This window comes from Musa acuminata, chromosome BXJ3-9 (assembly GCF_036884655.1).
Source record: "Musa acuminata AAA Group cultivar baxijiao chromosome BXJ3-9, Cavendish_Baxijiao_AAA, whole genome shotgun sequence".
Classification (NCBI taxonomy): Eukaryota; Viridiplantae; Streptophyta; class Magnoliopsida; order Zingiberales; family Musaceae; genus Musa; species Musa acuminata.
The window spans coordinates 16,935,001-16,952,114 of NC_088357.1; the positions used below are offsets into that span (position 1 = coordinate 16,935,001).

The 17,114-nt window shown below is 34.5% G+C and overlaps 1 protein-coding gene across 1 annotated transcript in view; it reads right to left on the minus strand.

The window, feature by feature from the left end:
• The window catches only part of LOC135650239 (uncharacterized), a 15,110-nt gene extending 534 nt beyond the window's left edge, over positions 1–14,576 (minus strand). Inside the window, exons 1-2 of the mRNA XM_065169501.1 lie at positions 14,011–14,576; positions 12,696–12,844 (exon numbers count right to left, since the gene is read on the minus strand). Coding sequence (XP_065025573.1) covers positions 12,696–12,844; positions 14,011–14,196 — 335 coding nt within the window. The 5' untranslated portion in view covers positions 14,197–14,576. The remainder of the gene's footprint in view (positions 1–12,695; positions 12,845–14,010) is intronic.
• Between the last annotated feature and the right edge of the window lie 2,538 nt (positions 14,577–17,114).

Consider the following 17,114-nt stretch of genomic DNA (forward strand, 5'->3'; position numbering starts at 1 on the left):
GGCTCACACGATCCTTACAATGAGATATTAACGACAACTGCAATTTCGATATAAAATCAAATAAGCAACTGCAAATTAGTTGTTGTCTCCAGTCTATAGAAAACAGGCATCCACCATCATGGTTTGCCAGTTTGTCATATTGTACTTGTATATTGTGGCCGATAAGTTGACACTTGACATCAAAAGCATGTATATCTACTAGATAACTTGTATTATTGAGTATAACAAACTATGGATAGAACATTTTAAGACCTAGAATCTGTACACATTGCACTTTGAATTAATCACGTCTTTAGATGATACCTATGCTATATTACTAAGTGTGAACGAGTTTCAGCTAAAATGCAAATCTCAAGGTTAAGTAAATAGAAGAAAGGGTTCTCAAGGAAAATATGAAAAATACAAAATTTCAAATCATGGATTGACGTTTCAGATACCAAACCCATGATGCTCCTTGGCCGTATCAATATGGGTCTCGTAAATGCCGGGCATACTAATACACGACACACCAACACATGATCTACTACTCTTCTTTCGAGGGTTTCTGCCATCCAAAAACCTTTAAAAAAAACCTATTAAATATTTGTTCCCTGTCTTGATCCTTACAGGTCTGGCTGGGACCCATATGGTTTGGGGCTTGATTGTTGTAGATCTGGTTTAGGTGTAAACCAAACATGAATCTTAGCTTAAGCCCCCATATTAAGTTATTAAGATAAAAAATAAGGGTTCAGATTTATCTGATTTTGAAGAGATTAACTGCTGTATATTCTATTTGAATGTTCTTGAGAACTTGTACTTTAATAAAGTTTCGAATATATAAGAGATTTGAATGGGAGGGAGAAGATTTGGGAAGAGGGTTGACATGAGAGAAGGGAAAAAGAGATAGAAGTGAAAAGAGGGCTTATCAGCAATCTTTTACATCCCCAAGGAGACCTCAAGGGGTCTCTTTGTGGTCTAAAGACATGCAGGTAAGCTTGACACCTTACACGCATACAGATCGCTCAGCACCGGTCTGAGTGAAACAGCAAACTATGTTTCAAATTTGATAAAAGTAAAACTGAGAAAAAATTGGCAATTTCGATTTTTTTAAGGTTACACTGAGAAATTAATAAAAAGATTATGGAGTTCTGAATTTATTTTTTTCATGAATCAGATATGTATCAGTAACCATATTCTTTACATTATTTTTTCATTTAATTGTTATCATTATTTATATTTTTATCATGAATCGTATTTTTTTTCTTTTGATGGAAACTTTTTTAAGCTTGGCTTTTTGTGGTGATGCGAATCACAATGTTTTATCTCTTATTCCACCAAAAGAAATACTTTTTTCTGCCCATTACTTCCCCAACTAAATTAGGATTTGAAGCAATTTGAGAACGGTATGTCCCACAGGGAACCTCCTAGTGAGGACCCACACTGCCTTTCTGATTGCCTCCCATTCTCAATGGCAGGAAAAGAAGTGGGTAAGAAGGCATTTTTGTCTCATCAGTCATCCATAGCACAAGGTATACATGGGAACGGCAATTTGGTAAGACAAATAAAGGTCAGCCACAAAAGTTTCCTTAATACAACTTTGCATAGGCACACAACACTCCTTTAAGAAACCAAACCAAGTCAACATGATGATCACGGATCAGAAGAATTCGATATAGGCAACATCAGGTTAGGCACAGACCTAATTTTGTATCATGCATTTCTTACTGTGCCAGATTCTGATCAGAGACCAGGAAAGCTCAACATGAAAAAAGAACACAAAGTGAGTCATTTTCTCAGTCCATTGTTCTGGTCAGACATGTATGCCAGCACTGCTTGAAGCCTCTCAGCACAATCTGTCTCAAAATAATATCTTTTCTAGAGAAGCATGATGTTTATTGCCATATGATTCCTAAATGCTGCTAAATGCATAGATTCTCTCAATCCACCATTCAGGATATGTCCATTCTCACCTATTTCTAATCTAGACCATGAGCCTTTCTCACGGATTATAAAAGCACCAACTAGGCATGGTCAGTCAAATATGATTATCGATGTGAGAAGAGGTGGTAGATCACCTAAAAATTGGTATCAGAACGCAGATGATGGCTCTTAATTTAACCAGTGATATTGCCCTCAACAGCAAGGAAAATGATCCATGCAGCCAAATCAAATTAACTAATGATTTGTAATTCATCTAGATGAGCCTTTCTCATGGATTATAGAAGCACCAGCTAGGCATGGTCAGTCAAATATAATTATTGATGTGAGAAGAGGCAGTAGATCACCTAAAAATTGGTATCAGAACACAGATGATGGCTCTTAATCTAACTAGTGATATTGCCCTCAACAGCAAGGAAAACGATCCATGCAGCAGAATCGAAGTAACTTATGATTTGTAATTCATCTAGATGATTATGAAACTAAAATGTTATATTCCACGAGCACCCAATTGTCTCTTCCTTACAATTTTAAAATTTATACGTCCTTAAGTGCTAACTTGATCTTTAGCTCTCCAGAACCAAGAAGCATTTATGATTCTTGACAGACATTTTGTTCCACTAACAAAATTTATCAAAAAATTAATGAGACATTAAAGTTCAAGAAAGCCTGAATGACGAGAATCATGACTACCAAGGAAATATCAGCTAACAATCATAGCTGTTCGATTATAATGTTCACCTCTGCACAAAAGTATTTTATTTTTTAGTGAGGATCTGGCTATTAGTTTCTTCTTATTTACATAACAAACATGTAAAAGCTAATGAAAACCAACTAATCTGTTGCCTTCACCTACATGATACCAAAAATTTTCACTATTTTAACAAGCATGAAATTCTACAAAGTCTTACCTTATAAGAATAAGAAAACTATAAAGTAAAGAATAGCCCTCGTCCAACACATTTTAAAACTAAAAAGGTGAGATGGTTCAGCAGAGTCCAGGTACTATTTACAGCTTTTGTAATATATACAGAAATTAGACCAAGCAGTAACAATCATCAATAATGGCAACATCCATTCTATGTATTATTTAAATGTTTGATTGTTGCAAGATTATTGGCCCTTTTGTGAGCTTGGTATTCATCATTGAATAATGCAGTGAAAAAAACGATGACCCGAAAGTTAAACAAACAGGTCAGACTGCATCTTGGGTAGATATCTCAATTGTCAGCGTCATAAAATCTTCACAAACAGTTTGGTGAGTGAAAAAGTAATAACCTATATTACCATCAAAGCTAATTTGTGTGAAAATTAAGAAAAAATTAGACACATATATAGATATACAATATCAAACTTGGCCATCATATCTGCATAAACATTGAATCTAGATAATCCCCAATCATGAACGAGTCAGAACGAAGGTATATTTCATAATCTGATTTATATTTAACAAGCATGAATCCTTCACTTCAAACATTTGGGACCTCATAATTCCTCATTACCAACTACTTGTAATCCTCTCAAGCATGATACTTTCCAAGGCCCAACTGAATGTATTCAGTCATCTTCTGGTAGAACGAATGAACTTTGGTACTAGAAAGCTTATTCAAAAACACATTCTTCTTAAGGGAAATTATTGGTTCTGTATAAAAACAGGCAAATACATCATCAAACCTGTAATTCTTCCATATAGGTTTTAATATATTTATGATTCATCAATCAACCTCAACCGATCAATAGTTTATTCCTCCATTGTTCCCATTCTCTTTTACTGAGAGTACGTGTCATACCAATCCAAAAACTATAACATATAATTCCTACAGGAAGAGTGTAAGATGTTCAACAACACCATGAAACAAATGACATATGCAGTTGGCAGATTTAAATTAAATTGTTTAATATAATTGGTAACTATTATTTACTTAATGGCCGTAGTTTTCCAATATAGTGAAAGTTATACTCTACATTATCAACAATAGAGAAGTCACCATAGCAACTGCAAATCCTAACATTTAAAACCAGATGTTAACAAAAGGACTTGGATGACAATTGCCTAACTACAAGAGCATTGATTGGATGACAATTGCCTAACTACAAGAGCATTGAACATATGCTTCTATTAAGGACAAGTCAAGCCTTCCCTAACAAGGCCAAAGAGAAGGTCCTGCATATTAAAGAAATTGGAATAACTCTACTTGGTGCATGTGTGTCACACATGAGGATAAGGAATAAACAATCATTCATTAGCTTATTTTTGCCTTTCTATGAGTATTGCCCCCTATGTCAAGGATTATTGTTTTCCCTGTAGTCTAAAGGGAATTTTGAAGGTTCATGAATCATGAGGTTGAGCTACGACGATAGAGGTCTTTTGCTCATTAAGTGGCATTTTGGGTTTTCCCTTTTTAGACCCATTATTTGGGAAAAATGGCTTGCTACTGATGTCATTTGTTATTGCAGTAGGCAAGTTCCACTCAAAAAAGTTACTTGGAGAGGTGCCATTTGTGAGGACTAACATCAAAGAAAATAGATTCCGAATTTTGTTATATGTTTGATGGAGTCTTCTTGGTTTTAGTAGTGTCCCATAGCCAACTCCATGTGGGAAAATAAAGTCATACCAGGTTGAGCTTCAGAATACTCGTTAGAGGCCCATATGACAATCAGGTCACAGGCTAAGCTCAGCGTTCTTCAGCATATCAGCTTAACAGCTATCAAATGTGAATATTATAAATTAGCAATTTCACATTACAACATGGACACTGAAGTCCCATACCTTAACAATGGTGCAAATGGCAGATCAACAACTAAGGTTCAACTTAAATTTAATGAGCATTTCATCTGTAAGAAAATTGAGAAACTTGATTATTTATGGTGTACGATAATTTCTTCCTTCAAAAACTTCAATTTTGATGTCAACTTCTGGAGTCAAGTTCAAGATAATAATTTCAGAAATATCAATCCAGTCATCAGTCAAATACTAAGGATCATGGAAGAGGTGGCAATATCAAACCGGACTTATCATGCATTGGTCCATCCATTGATCAGCTTTGTCTGGGTACTGCAATGAGGTTGGTATAATTTTCAAAAAGCCAATTGAGACCCAGTGTGGAGATCCAATTCATCCTACCCCAGACAATAGATCCTAGTAGTTTCATATAGATATAACTAGTCATATTGCAAACTTCTCCATATAGGCAATTCATATTGGGACAATAAAGGAAAAACTCAAAATAGTTAATTTTTACATGAGCAATGGATGGTAGTATATTTATTGACTAGCTATACATGGTCAATTTTTAATAACACTGCCAATGTTGGTATCAAACCCAAATGAAAAGATAGAGGGTTGTATTAGGTCACTTACAAATAGCACATAATTTACTGTGTAAGATATTATGAACATTGATCCCAATCCAATTTCAGTATACAACTAGGTCATTAATAGAAGTGATGCGAGGGACCTTCACCGCCAAAGTGTCCTGAATTGTAAAAGGTGGATAAGGAGGTTGCTGAGAAGTGGCCTATCACATCGATACTTGAATGTGCAAATGTGGTGCAAAGTAGACAAAGATTATCTTATTGTTTGAGACCAATGCAAGTAAAAAAGTTAATCCAAAAATAGAGAATTAGGTTAGTAACTTAAAATGTAGGAATACTATCAGGAAAAGGGCTAGAATTGGTAAACACTATGATTAGAAGAAGAATAAATATTATTTGCTTACAAGAGACTAAGTGGATAGGAGAAAAATAAAGAGATTGACAATATTGGATTTAAAATTTGGTATACTAAAATAAATTATGCACAGAAATAGTGTAAGAATTATTGTTCATAAGGATCTTCTGAACAATATTGTAGATGTGAAAAAATTTAGAGATAGAATTATGGTTCTAAAATTTATCTTGGGAGAAGAGGTCTTAATGTTATAAGTGCTTATGCCCTTAAGTTAGACTAGATGATTATACTAAAATGAGTTTTAGAAAACTTAGATGATATCATTTAGGAAACACCTATAATTGAAAAACTTATAATTGGAAGATATTTGAATGGTCATGTTATCAAAAATGTATGGTGAATTTTAAGGGATGCATGGGGCTTTCCTTATGGGAGAGAAATAAAGAGGGTGGTATGATTTTTTATTTTGCTCATTTGTTTAATCTCATAATTGCAAATATTTAATTCGAGAATAGAGATAATATTTGATTACTTATAAAAGTGGTCATAACTATAGTTCATTTGACTTTTTTTCACACTAGAAAGTTATATAAAGTTATATATAAGAATTGTAAGGTTATACTCGGTGAAAGCTTGACAAATCAACATAGATTGATGGTGTTAGACATTTGTTGTAGAAAATGGTTGAAAAAAATATATAGTAAAAAAATTTACTAGGATTAAATGGTGAAAATATAAAGATAATAATACAAGAATTTTTAAGGATAGGAGGGAAAGGGAGGCAGCTTGGAACTTAGATTATTTGGCTTACGATGGCAATATGATTAGTAGCTTAACTAAGATTCTTAATCTCGTACAGTACCATTGTACTGAGATTTTCTCGGTATAGTATGATACACTGTATGCCTAAAATAGACATAAAACCCTCCAAAAATATCTGAAAATAGAAAAAAAGTTAGGATATGATTTTTTAAGTTAGAAATAAATATATATTTAGTATAGTTTTAACAAAATTAATGTAAATTAGGTAAGAATAGTGCCACATATTTTTTCGGGCTTTGAGGAGAGTGCAAGGTTCGCAATTTCGATCCGTTCTGGATCGTCCTTCCATTAATATTAAATTATCTATAGAAAAATTATTTGAATTGTTAGATTATTTTGTATACAACTTAAATTTTAAGATTCAAATGAATTAAATAATCACATGTGTAGATATACCTGATTCTACTACTAAAACGAATGACAAGCCTCCATCGATGGTGGATCGGGCTCCTCAATCCTATGTATCTTATTAATATAATATATTTGTCGGATCCAATCCTGAAATTGATCTCACGATATAGTGTATTGATATACCGTATGTCATTAGCGCATTAATGTGGTGATGGTCATAGGTTGATCGTCATGAATCATGTATCCGAGACGGAACCTAAGGCATGTATTGGTGAATGTCAGAACTTCTACTTTCACTACTGATTTGTTGCTCCATATTATACTGTTGCTCGGAGAAGTATGACCAACTATTACCATATTGTCGTTGGCCATAAGATTCTTCATAATACGACGGTTGTAAATACGATAAGCTTTGTTTTGTGTCTATGTAGTGTAAGCTCTATCGCATCTGCTCAAAATCACCCACTGGCTTCCCCTTCCCTTTCCATGCATAAACTTGACCAGTATCTCGTTGAGTATCGATCAAAAGTATCTTATCGAGTATCTTATCGAAATTGATCGGTACCGGCTGGTACAGGTCGGTAACGATCAAAATCGATCGGTATAAGTCAGTAACGGTTGAAATTTCGATCATTACTACCCGGTACAACTCCGTATCACCCAATACGGGGCCAAATTCCTACTACCGCCTGGTAGCGAGCAGTCCGTATGTCGATCTGCTAGCGGACCGATACATACCGGGCGATACGATACAGTATTGCAAACCCTGAGTTTAACAAAGATATTCTTAGTAAACCGAAAGGTAAGATAAATTTGGTGGGGGCATGAGAAAGTTTAAAAACCAATTATTAATAAAAAAAATCATGCTTTAAAGATTGACAAAATTATAAAAATAAGAAGAAATTTTAAAGAATATCTATAAAAGGAGGCTAAAAGTACTATTAGTATAGCAACTAGTGTTTTTAAAAGTGATAGGCGTCTAAAAGCACCAAGGTCCCAAAATGCCCAAGACGCTAGGCGCTCACCTAGTCGCCAGCCCAAGCGAAGCGAGACGCTATGAAATATTAAAATATTAAAAATATGTAATACAATTGATACATATGATATATAAATAAAAATAAAACATTAAATGGAAAAGATCTAAAGTACCAAGTCATATTATGCATCTTTTAATAACAAAAATATCAAAAGACTCAAAATAATAAAGCTTTATATCAAATTCAATCATCATCATAATCAACATTATCATTCTCAAACTTATCATCATCTTTCTCTTTCTCTTATCCATCTTTATCAAAATATGTTTCCTCCTCTTCAACAATAGCAGAAGATGAACTTAAGGCTTTTGCACTCATTTTTATCTTTATCATCTGTCTTGTATATGTCTAGAATTCTTCAACACATTAGGCTCTCATTGCAAATCCCTATATCAAGCTGTCATCTTCAAATATAAGCTCATCTTTAGCATCTCGCAAGTTTGCATCCATTTTTCCCACCAACTATTTACTTGAATTATCACTATCTTGTAATAAGATTAGATCAATATTATTTCGCAAATTATGATGAGCCTTCAAAGCTTGATTATACTTTGTATAAACCAGATCATATAATTATTAATGCTCTAATTGATTTTTTTCTCTTTGTGTGAATTTGCTAAGTCATATGAATTAAAAATATATCAATACATCTGTCTAGAAAAGAATAGATTAATTGAAACCAAAATATTTTATGATTCTTACATGCTAAAAAATACTCCAGTTTCGCTCATAACTCATAGCATTATAAGTCAAATTAAGAATTTTAATTACCAATTGCTACAAGTTCGAGGTAGAATTTTCAAATAGACTCCACAATTTAGCTACAAATTTTAACTTTATTATTAATAATAACATACTATACATAAAATTAATTATATATATTTATAAATACCTAGGGATGTAGTTGTCCTAAATCGAACTACCATAGGAATTCCAAAAAGACCATCGACATTTATATATAAAGATAATTCACATATGATCTTATCTTATGCCTTAAGCTTGGAACCAATCTTGCAATACACTTGTATAACCTATGTATAACTTTTGCATCAAACTCAATAGAGGTGTTCTTATAAAAGAATTCTAGGTTTAAATAATATCCTGTTGTATGTAATGAACAATAAAGTTGACAATCTCATCTTTCCATCAAAAGACTTTTGAATCGTTTCCTTTGCTTTATCCGAAACTTCATAAATATATCTCATTATAGACTTCTTTTCATTATCTACCAGTCGAAAGACTTAAAAAAGAGGGCCCATTACCTTTAATGTATAAACTAGAAGATTCCAAAAAGACGACATTAATATGATATCATTAACCCTCTTGTCTTTCCTTTCTTTTGCCCATTTACTTGTCACTCATTTCTTTGAGATAAACATATTTCTTAGATTGTATTTTTAACGATGCATGCTCTATAATATCAAGAAGGAAATAGCAAATCAGATGACACCATATCTCACCAATTCATTGTTATCTGTGAATTCTCTCATTATATTGAAAGCCTTAATATGATTATAGAGAAATCCAACGACAAAGATTGTCATTTCTAAAGTCTTTTTGATGTCAGAAATATTTCCAATATCCTCCAACAGTAGATTAATACAATGTCCCATGCATGAAGTTTAATACAGGTGTTGTTTTTTTGCTTCAAGTATTTACCTAAGACAAAGGATAACAAAATTGATAAGACTAAGGAGTCACATAGTTCTTCCATTCAAATTGGAGACAGAGTAATTAAAATGTTAAAAAATTTAAAAGATAAATCTTACCAGCTAACACATAGTTACTTCTATTGTCGATTATAACTTGGACGATATTCTGTTCACCAATTTCTTCCACAAACTTGTCAAGCAACTCACATATCTTTTCTTTAGATTTCATAAAAAAAGATGCATCTATTAACTTCACAAACATGATTCTTAAAGAATAGTTAACCATAAATTAATTATACTCCTATATCTCCTATCGGTCTAAGCATCTAACAAAATAAAGCAACCATGCCTTACCCATGTTTCCTTATGGCCCTTCAATAAGTTATTTGTATAATCCAACTTTTTCTTCAGTAATAAAACTAGTAACTTATAATAACTTGATGGTTTTAATCTCTTATCATATCTTCCAACTATCAATCATCTCTTTAAAACTATCCAAACGATGAGCATTAAGGGGAAGTCAAACTTGATAAAAGAAGCGAGCAATGTACTAAATTATTTTTCCCCTTAGTTCCTTATCAAAAACATCACTTATATTTGTTTGTCTTAAGTTTGCTCTTGTTTAACCTTGTTGCTTCTATGATCCTTATATATATATATATATATATAAGTTCATCGGTCCCTTTTTACCCTTCTTAACAATCATAGCTTCTTTTCCTTTTTTGTCATATACTCTTTTTCCATTGGCATTAGCACTTTCTAAATAATCTTCTTCTTCTTCATCTCTAATATGTTGAACATTATCCTCAAGTAAAATCCTATAAGATTCGATCTTTTGTGTGCTTTTTTAGTTATATAAGCTACCAACTCTTCTTTTACACTGAACATTTTTTACATTCTGATGAATTCTTAAAGTTCCCTACTTGATATTGTTTTGCACGGAATATGTCGCCTCTATTAGTCGTATCACAAAAGATGCAAGTAACTGCATTAAGATCTTTAGGATCCGTTAGATAATTGTATTTCCAAACAGGATCCTTTCTTAAATTTTTTATGAATTTTTTTGAATTGCTTTGTACACTTGCTATTAATCCTGAAACCCTAATAATAGTTCTAAATAAATAGAGATTAACAATGCTAAATAAAGAAATAATAATTCTAAATAGCAATTAACAATGCTAAATAGGAATTAGTTTTAAATAAATCAATAGTTCTAACTTCTTAAGGATTAATATCAATTTTAGTTTATTACATAGTAATAGTAGTTAACACTTAACAATAGTTTTAATATCAGTTAAGGAATAATAATTCACTATTAACAGTATTTAATCCACTATCAACGGCAGTCATAATAGTAGAGGGGGAGGAATCACCGACGGTGGAACGTGAGGAAGGAGAGAGTGGCGATGATGGAGGAACCTTCGGACGACGACAGTAGTGATGGAGGAAGCTTTAGATGTGTCCGTCGGTGGTGGAGGAAGTTATAGTCCTATCACTCTACGGTGGAAGAAGCTGTACATAGAAGCAACGGTTGCGAAAGAAACTATGCACGAAAGCTACAACAATGGGACCTTTGAATATGTCTGTTAACGACAAAGGAAGTGTCGGACTTGTGCGTCGGCGATGGAGGCAACGACTGCGCACAAAGGCAGCAACGGGACTAGAGGTGAGTTAGGCAAGCGAATATTTAGGGTTTATGGGTCGAGGGTCGCGCAAGAGGGGGGTTTGCTGTTTTGCTCAGTTGTTTTGATTGGATAAACTAAGTTACTATTTAACCGATATAGAGTAGACCATCTGGTTCAATTGCTCATCTTCAATCGTGCGGTTGGCCAAGGCACCCGACGCTGGATTCACACGAATGCCTAGGCGACACTTCATTAAAATGCATTGCTCGACAACTATTTGAGGCACTCGAGCGAGCCTAAGCAACACTTTATTTAAGCGCATCACCCGACAACTATTCGAAGTTGCTAGAAAAGATATGAAAAGAAATAATTTTATTTATGAACAACTAGGTATTGCTTCGGTAAAGGATAAAATGAGAGAAAATCATTTAAAATAGTATCAGCATGTGCTAAAAAGATTTTAGGATACGATAGTCAGAAGAGATGAAATAATTAATATTTATGGTGTGAGAAGAGATAGAGGAAGACCTAAAATAGTTTCAATAGAAACTTTAAATAAAGAATTAAGTACTTTTAACTTAACTAAATATATAATTTTTTATAGGTCTCGATAGCGATAAAAGATCTATACAGCTAACCCTAAATATTTGGGACTTATGACTTTGTTGTTATTGTTGTAGGACTAAACCTAAATATATGAGATAGATAGCAAGATATAGTGAGGTTGGATGGGCAGAGGCTCCATTAAGTGAAAGAGGTATTATGTATCAATTATACAATAAAATGAAGAGATTAATGAAGATATTATTTATATATTAATAAAAATATTATTTATAGAGTAAAAAATAATTAAAAATTAAGGATTATTAGGAATCTTATGTACTCATAAGATACCGTTGAGATTAAAAAAAATTATAAAACAATTATTAGATTAGCTATGTTTTATGAATTTGGCTATTGGATAATTAAAACACAACATATACAAAAATTTTATATTATTGAGATGAGAATGTAGAGGTGCATGTGTGGAGTTATTAGATCAGATAGAAAAAAATTTTCATTAGTGAATAATTAGATATTGCTTTGATAGGTGATATAATGAGGAAAAATAGTTTAAGATAGTATGAATATGTACTCAGGAGACTTACACACTTAAAAGAGGTGAAATGATTAGTATGAGGATAGATTGAGCAAGACCTAATAAGAAGACCTTAATAGAAATTATAAATTATGATCTAAATACTCTTTACTTAACTAAACAGATCTTAATGATGACAAAAACACCTATGTAGCCATTGGGACTTTATAGCTTTTCTTTTGTTGTTGTTTGCTTACTAATGTATAAAAGTGCTTACTAATGTATAAAAGACCTAATAAGAAGATCTTAATAGAAATTATAAATTATGATCTAAATATTCTTAACTTAACTAAACAGATCTTAATGATGACAAAAAAACCTATGTAGCCATTGGGACTTTATAGCTTTGCTTTCGTTGTTGTTTGCTTACTAATGTATAAAAGTGCAACCGACTATATGAGTCCATTGTAAAGCATAATTCCTCATCATCATTCATTTCATAAACTAGCAATCAAATGAGGGCATGATTAGCAGCATACTTACAAAACCACAGGGACTACAGTCAAAAACTTCCTATTACGTGTGAGTTGCTTGCCATTGTCAATCTGTTCCCACCAAGTCAAGTTATTGTAGATACCTTGGTCATCAGAAAAGGGTGTTCCCTTCTTCCAATGAAAGAAGTGATAGGTTATCTGAAAGAAAACAAATCATGAAGCATAATAAGGATTTATGAGATGAAAAACCAATCAATATGTTGAACCATTAACAATGAAAGAAGTGATAGGTTATCTGAAAAACAACAAATGATGGAGTATATTAAGGATTTATAAGAGAAAAAACAATCAATATGTCGAACCATTGACTGCCATTAATAGAAATGTGAGGTGGAATAGTATTTAGTCTTGCATTTCTCACAAAAAAAGAGAATATCTGTAACTGAATCAGGCATAATACTGAAGAAGACTCTATGAGATAATCAAATTTGACATTATCTTAGATAATCATTTAATTCTAGACAAAAATGGTAGAACACTCTGTAATTATTAAACCAAATAAGACAGTTAAAATCCAAAAAATAAGCCAAGTCCGTAATATACAAAAAATATTAAAAACTTAAAATGAAACACAAATGATATTTCACACTAAAGCCCTTGAGCTTAATCTCTGAAGTAGAATCACATCTTTATAAAAATGTTACCAAGAGTACGAAAAGTTAGTGTTAGTAATCCTTGAAAATCATTGTCTTTTTCACCATTTACTTTGTTTTGCAAAGTTATATAACTTTTCCAATTAATCATGCACAAGCAGCTCAATTAGAAAGCCAAATACTCCTCCAGGTATAACTCAGATGGCCTAGAACTTCTTTTCCTTCTTACACTTATAAGATCAAAGCTAACTCTATCGTGCAAAAGCTATTGCTTTGAGCTTTTAATAATCATCCTTATGCTCCCAAATTGATTAGCAAAAAAGGGAGGATCTCAAGCAAAGCCGATAAGCATCAAATAAGGCATTTTTTCCCTTTGTAAATCTTTCCAAAGCCCAAAAAAGCCGAAGTTTTTGTGTTGCACAATCTGCTCCGATAGGGAAATCACTGGTTGTAGTCGCAATTATCACACGAATAAAACCATAAAAAGAAATCCTTGGATTCTCCGAATGACGATTCCAAACCTAGGACGAGAAACCCAAATTCAACGTCCAAGGGAGACGCTCAATTTTCGGAACACAAAACCCAATTAAAACACAGGACTCAACAATTAATTCAAAATTATTATCAAAATCACAACTTCCGTTCTCCTGGTCGCCAAGCAACGATCACCAGATATATTTAACTCCTGAAACGAGGATAGAGAGGTCATACGGCAAAGTGGACAAGATTGACGACAGTCCACGCCGTCCCGGGGTTGCAGCCGAAGACGGAGAGGACGAGAAGCCAGGAGAAGAATAGGATAAGGATGTAGGTAGTCCAAACTCCAGGGTACATGAACCACTCCGTGTTCTTGTTCAGATCCGCCGGCGGCACCGCCTCCACGTAGAGCTTCGCCATCTACCGTAGCCGCTACCTCGATCCCTTAACCTCAGGGAATTGGGTTCGAACGAGTAAACTGGAGCGATTTGAATACTTCAAGAGATGTCGCCCATCGAAGAATTGCAAACCAAGGGGTGGAATCAAGAGGAGAATGTTTCGGATAAGGTAGGGAATAGCGTTTCAACGAAGAGATACAGAGGTCAGAGAGAGAGAGAGAGAGACAGATTATAGGGACGGATTTTCCTGCGACTTAAGTTACGACGATTGTAATGGAAGCACAAGAAAACGTCGTCGGAAGTTTTAATATCCAAAACTTGCAGTAGCTTCGACTGCAGCTCAGCTGGTTCTCGGGATGCAGGGAACACCGTTCCTTTTCACACATGACGTCTGACGGTCTCCCTGACGCCCCAGCTCTGCCGGTGAGGCCCCGTCCGCGTGTGTGGTCTGCGAAGAGAGCGGGGGGGGGGACGGGGGGGGGACGGGGGGATGCAATCGAGTTCCCTGAGTGAGACACGCCAGGAAACCCTCTTCCGTCACCTTCGATGGAAGGCCAATCCAACAAATTTAAGAATTTTACGTATTTAATTCATGTTTTTCTATTTTTTTTTTTATTCTATTTCCTTGGAATCACGGTTACTCCACCACCTCGCCATGCAAAATCTGTGAACAATTGGGTGGGTCATGGATTTGTGATGCTCCTTCACGGATTCCGTTGCTCTCTATTGTTTCATTTTTTTTCTCTGTTCTGCTCTTTCTTTTATGTTTCCTGTTTTTTTTCTTTTTATCTGATTTACACTTTTCTATCTGCTTCTCCCTGCATTGCTATTAACTCTTTTGGGCTGATAGCCCATATTCAACCCATGTGGGCTAGGGCAGCCTACAGCCCACATCCCCTCTTAACCTAATCCTAATTAAGATTAGGGGGGTATGGTGGCTGCGTTTTAGAAGCAGAAAAAGGTTATAAAAAGACAGCAACGAGGCAGATCTTTAGAGCCACGGGATTCCAAAGAGAAGAAGGAGAACAAGACAGAAAAGGAAGAGAAAGAAAAGAAAGAATACAAGGACAACTCAGAGAGACTGTTCTCAATCATCTAGGAGTGTTCTCATCTCAAGTTAGATCAAATCTACAGTAGACTCTTGCTGTGATTACTTGGGGAGGTTTTAGATATTGTGGGCAGTGACGTGATCCTTGTATCCCAGTTATTCTCTTGTGGTTGTTGCTAGGGTTTTCGGCAAGAGATTGAGATTTGTATATTCATTATTCTCATAGTGGATTATCTCTAGTTTGCCCCATGGTTTTTACCCTTCACATTGAAGGGGTTTTCCACGTATAACTTGGTGTTATGTTTGATTGTGTTTCTATTTTATTCCGCTGCATATTATGGTCTTCTAGTATTTGTTCATATACAAAGGTTATTCCTCTTTATATCCCCATCAATTGGTATCAGAGCGGGATTTTTGGTGATTAAATTTTTGTATTTTAACATGGAGGCCAGTAATATTTCTCGCATGATTAGTTTGAATGGAAATAATTGGATGATATGGAAACCAAGAATGGAAGATCTCTTGTATTGCAAAGATTTGTATGGACCTTTGTAAGGGGATAGTGCAAAACCTACAACTATGACAGATGATGAGTGGAAGAGATTAGATCGAAAAACAATTGGGTTTATTAGACAGTGGCTTGATGATAGTGTCTTTCACCATGTTTCTACTGAAATTTCTGCATATTCTCTTTGGAAAAAATTGGAAAGTCTCTATGAAAGAAAAACAACTGGCAACAAAGCTTTTTTGATCAGAAAACTTGTGAACCTAAAATATAGAGAGGGTGTTTCTATTGCTGAGCATTTGAATGAAATACAGAGTATTACTAACCAGTTATCCTCTATGAAAATGTCTCTTGATGATGAGTTGCAGGCATTGTTACTTCTCAGTTTATTACCAGAAAGTTGGGGGATACTGGTGGTTTCCCTGCGCCAGATGGTATTGTCACTATGAGTCAAGTAACAAGTAGTTTGTTGAATGAGGAGTTGAGAAGTAAGAGTTCGGCAACATCTCAGAATGATTCACAGGCACTTATCTCAGAGAACATAGGAAGGTCAAAGTCTAGAAGCAGTTCACGTATGGGTAGGAGCAAGTCAAGATCAAGAAAAGATATTGTTTGCTATAACTGTGGTGAGAAAGGACATAAAAGAACTAATGTAAGCAACCTAAGAAGAATAAGAAAAAAGGAAAAGAAGTTGAGTCTACAGAGTCAAAGGATAATACTACAACTATAGTGCAGGGTGGTGATTATTTGATTTTGTCTCCTTTTGATGATATTTTTTCTTGTGTGTGTTAGGATCTTGAGTGGGTGATTGACACAGGTGCTTCTTATCATGCTACACCTCGGAGAGAGTTTTTTGCTACATACAGGTCTGAAAACTTTGGTGTTGTCAAGATGGGCAACTATGGCACAGCAGACATCAGTGGCATGGGTGATATCCATTTAAAGACCAACCTTGGTTGCAAGTTGGTACTTAAGGATGTGAGGCATGTGGTTGACTCGAGGCTGAATTTAATTTCAGTTGGAAGACTAGATGATGAAGAGTATGAAAGCAGATTTCACAAAGGGCAATGGAAGCTCAGTAAGGATTCTCTTGTTATAGCTAGTGGAAAGAAATGTCATACTTTGTACAGGTTGCAGGCTAAAGCTTATGGTGAGTAGTTAAATGCTACAGAGAAAGACTTCAGCATGGAGTTGTGGCATAGGCGATTGGGGACACATGAGCGAGAAGGGGCTGTAAGCTCTTTCCAAGAGAGAGGTATTACCAGATCTCAGAGGTATACATCTGAACCCTTGTATTGATTGTTTGGCTGGTAAACAACATAGAGTTTCATTTGCTAGTGCTGCTTTGTCTAGAAAAATGCATGATGTATGTGGTCCTTTGAGGACA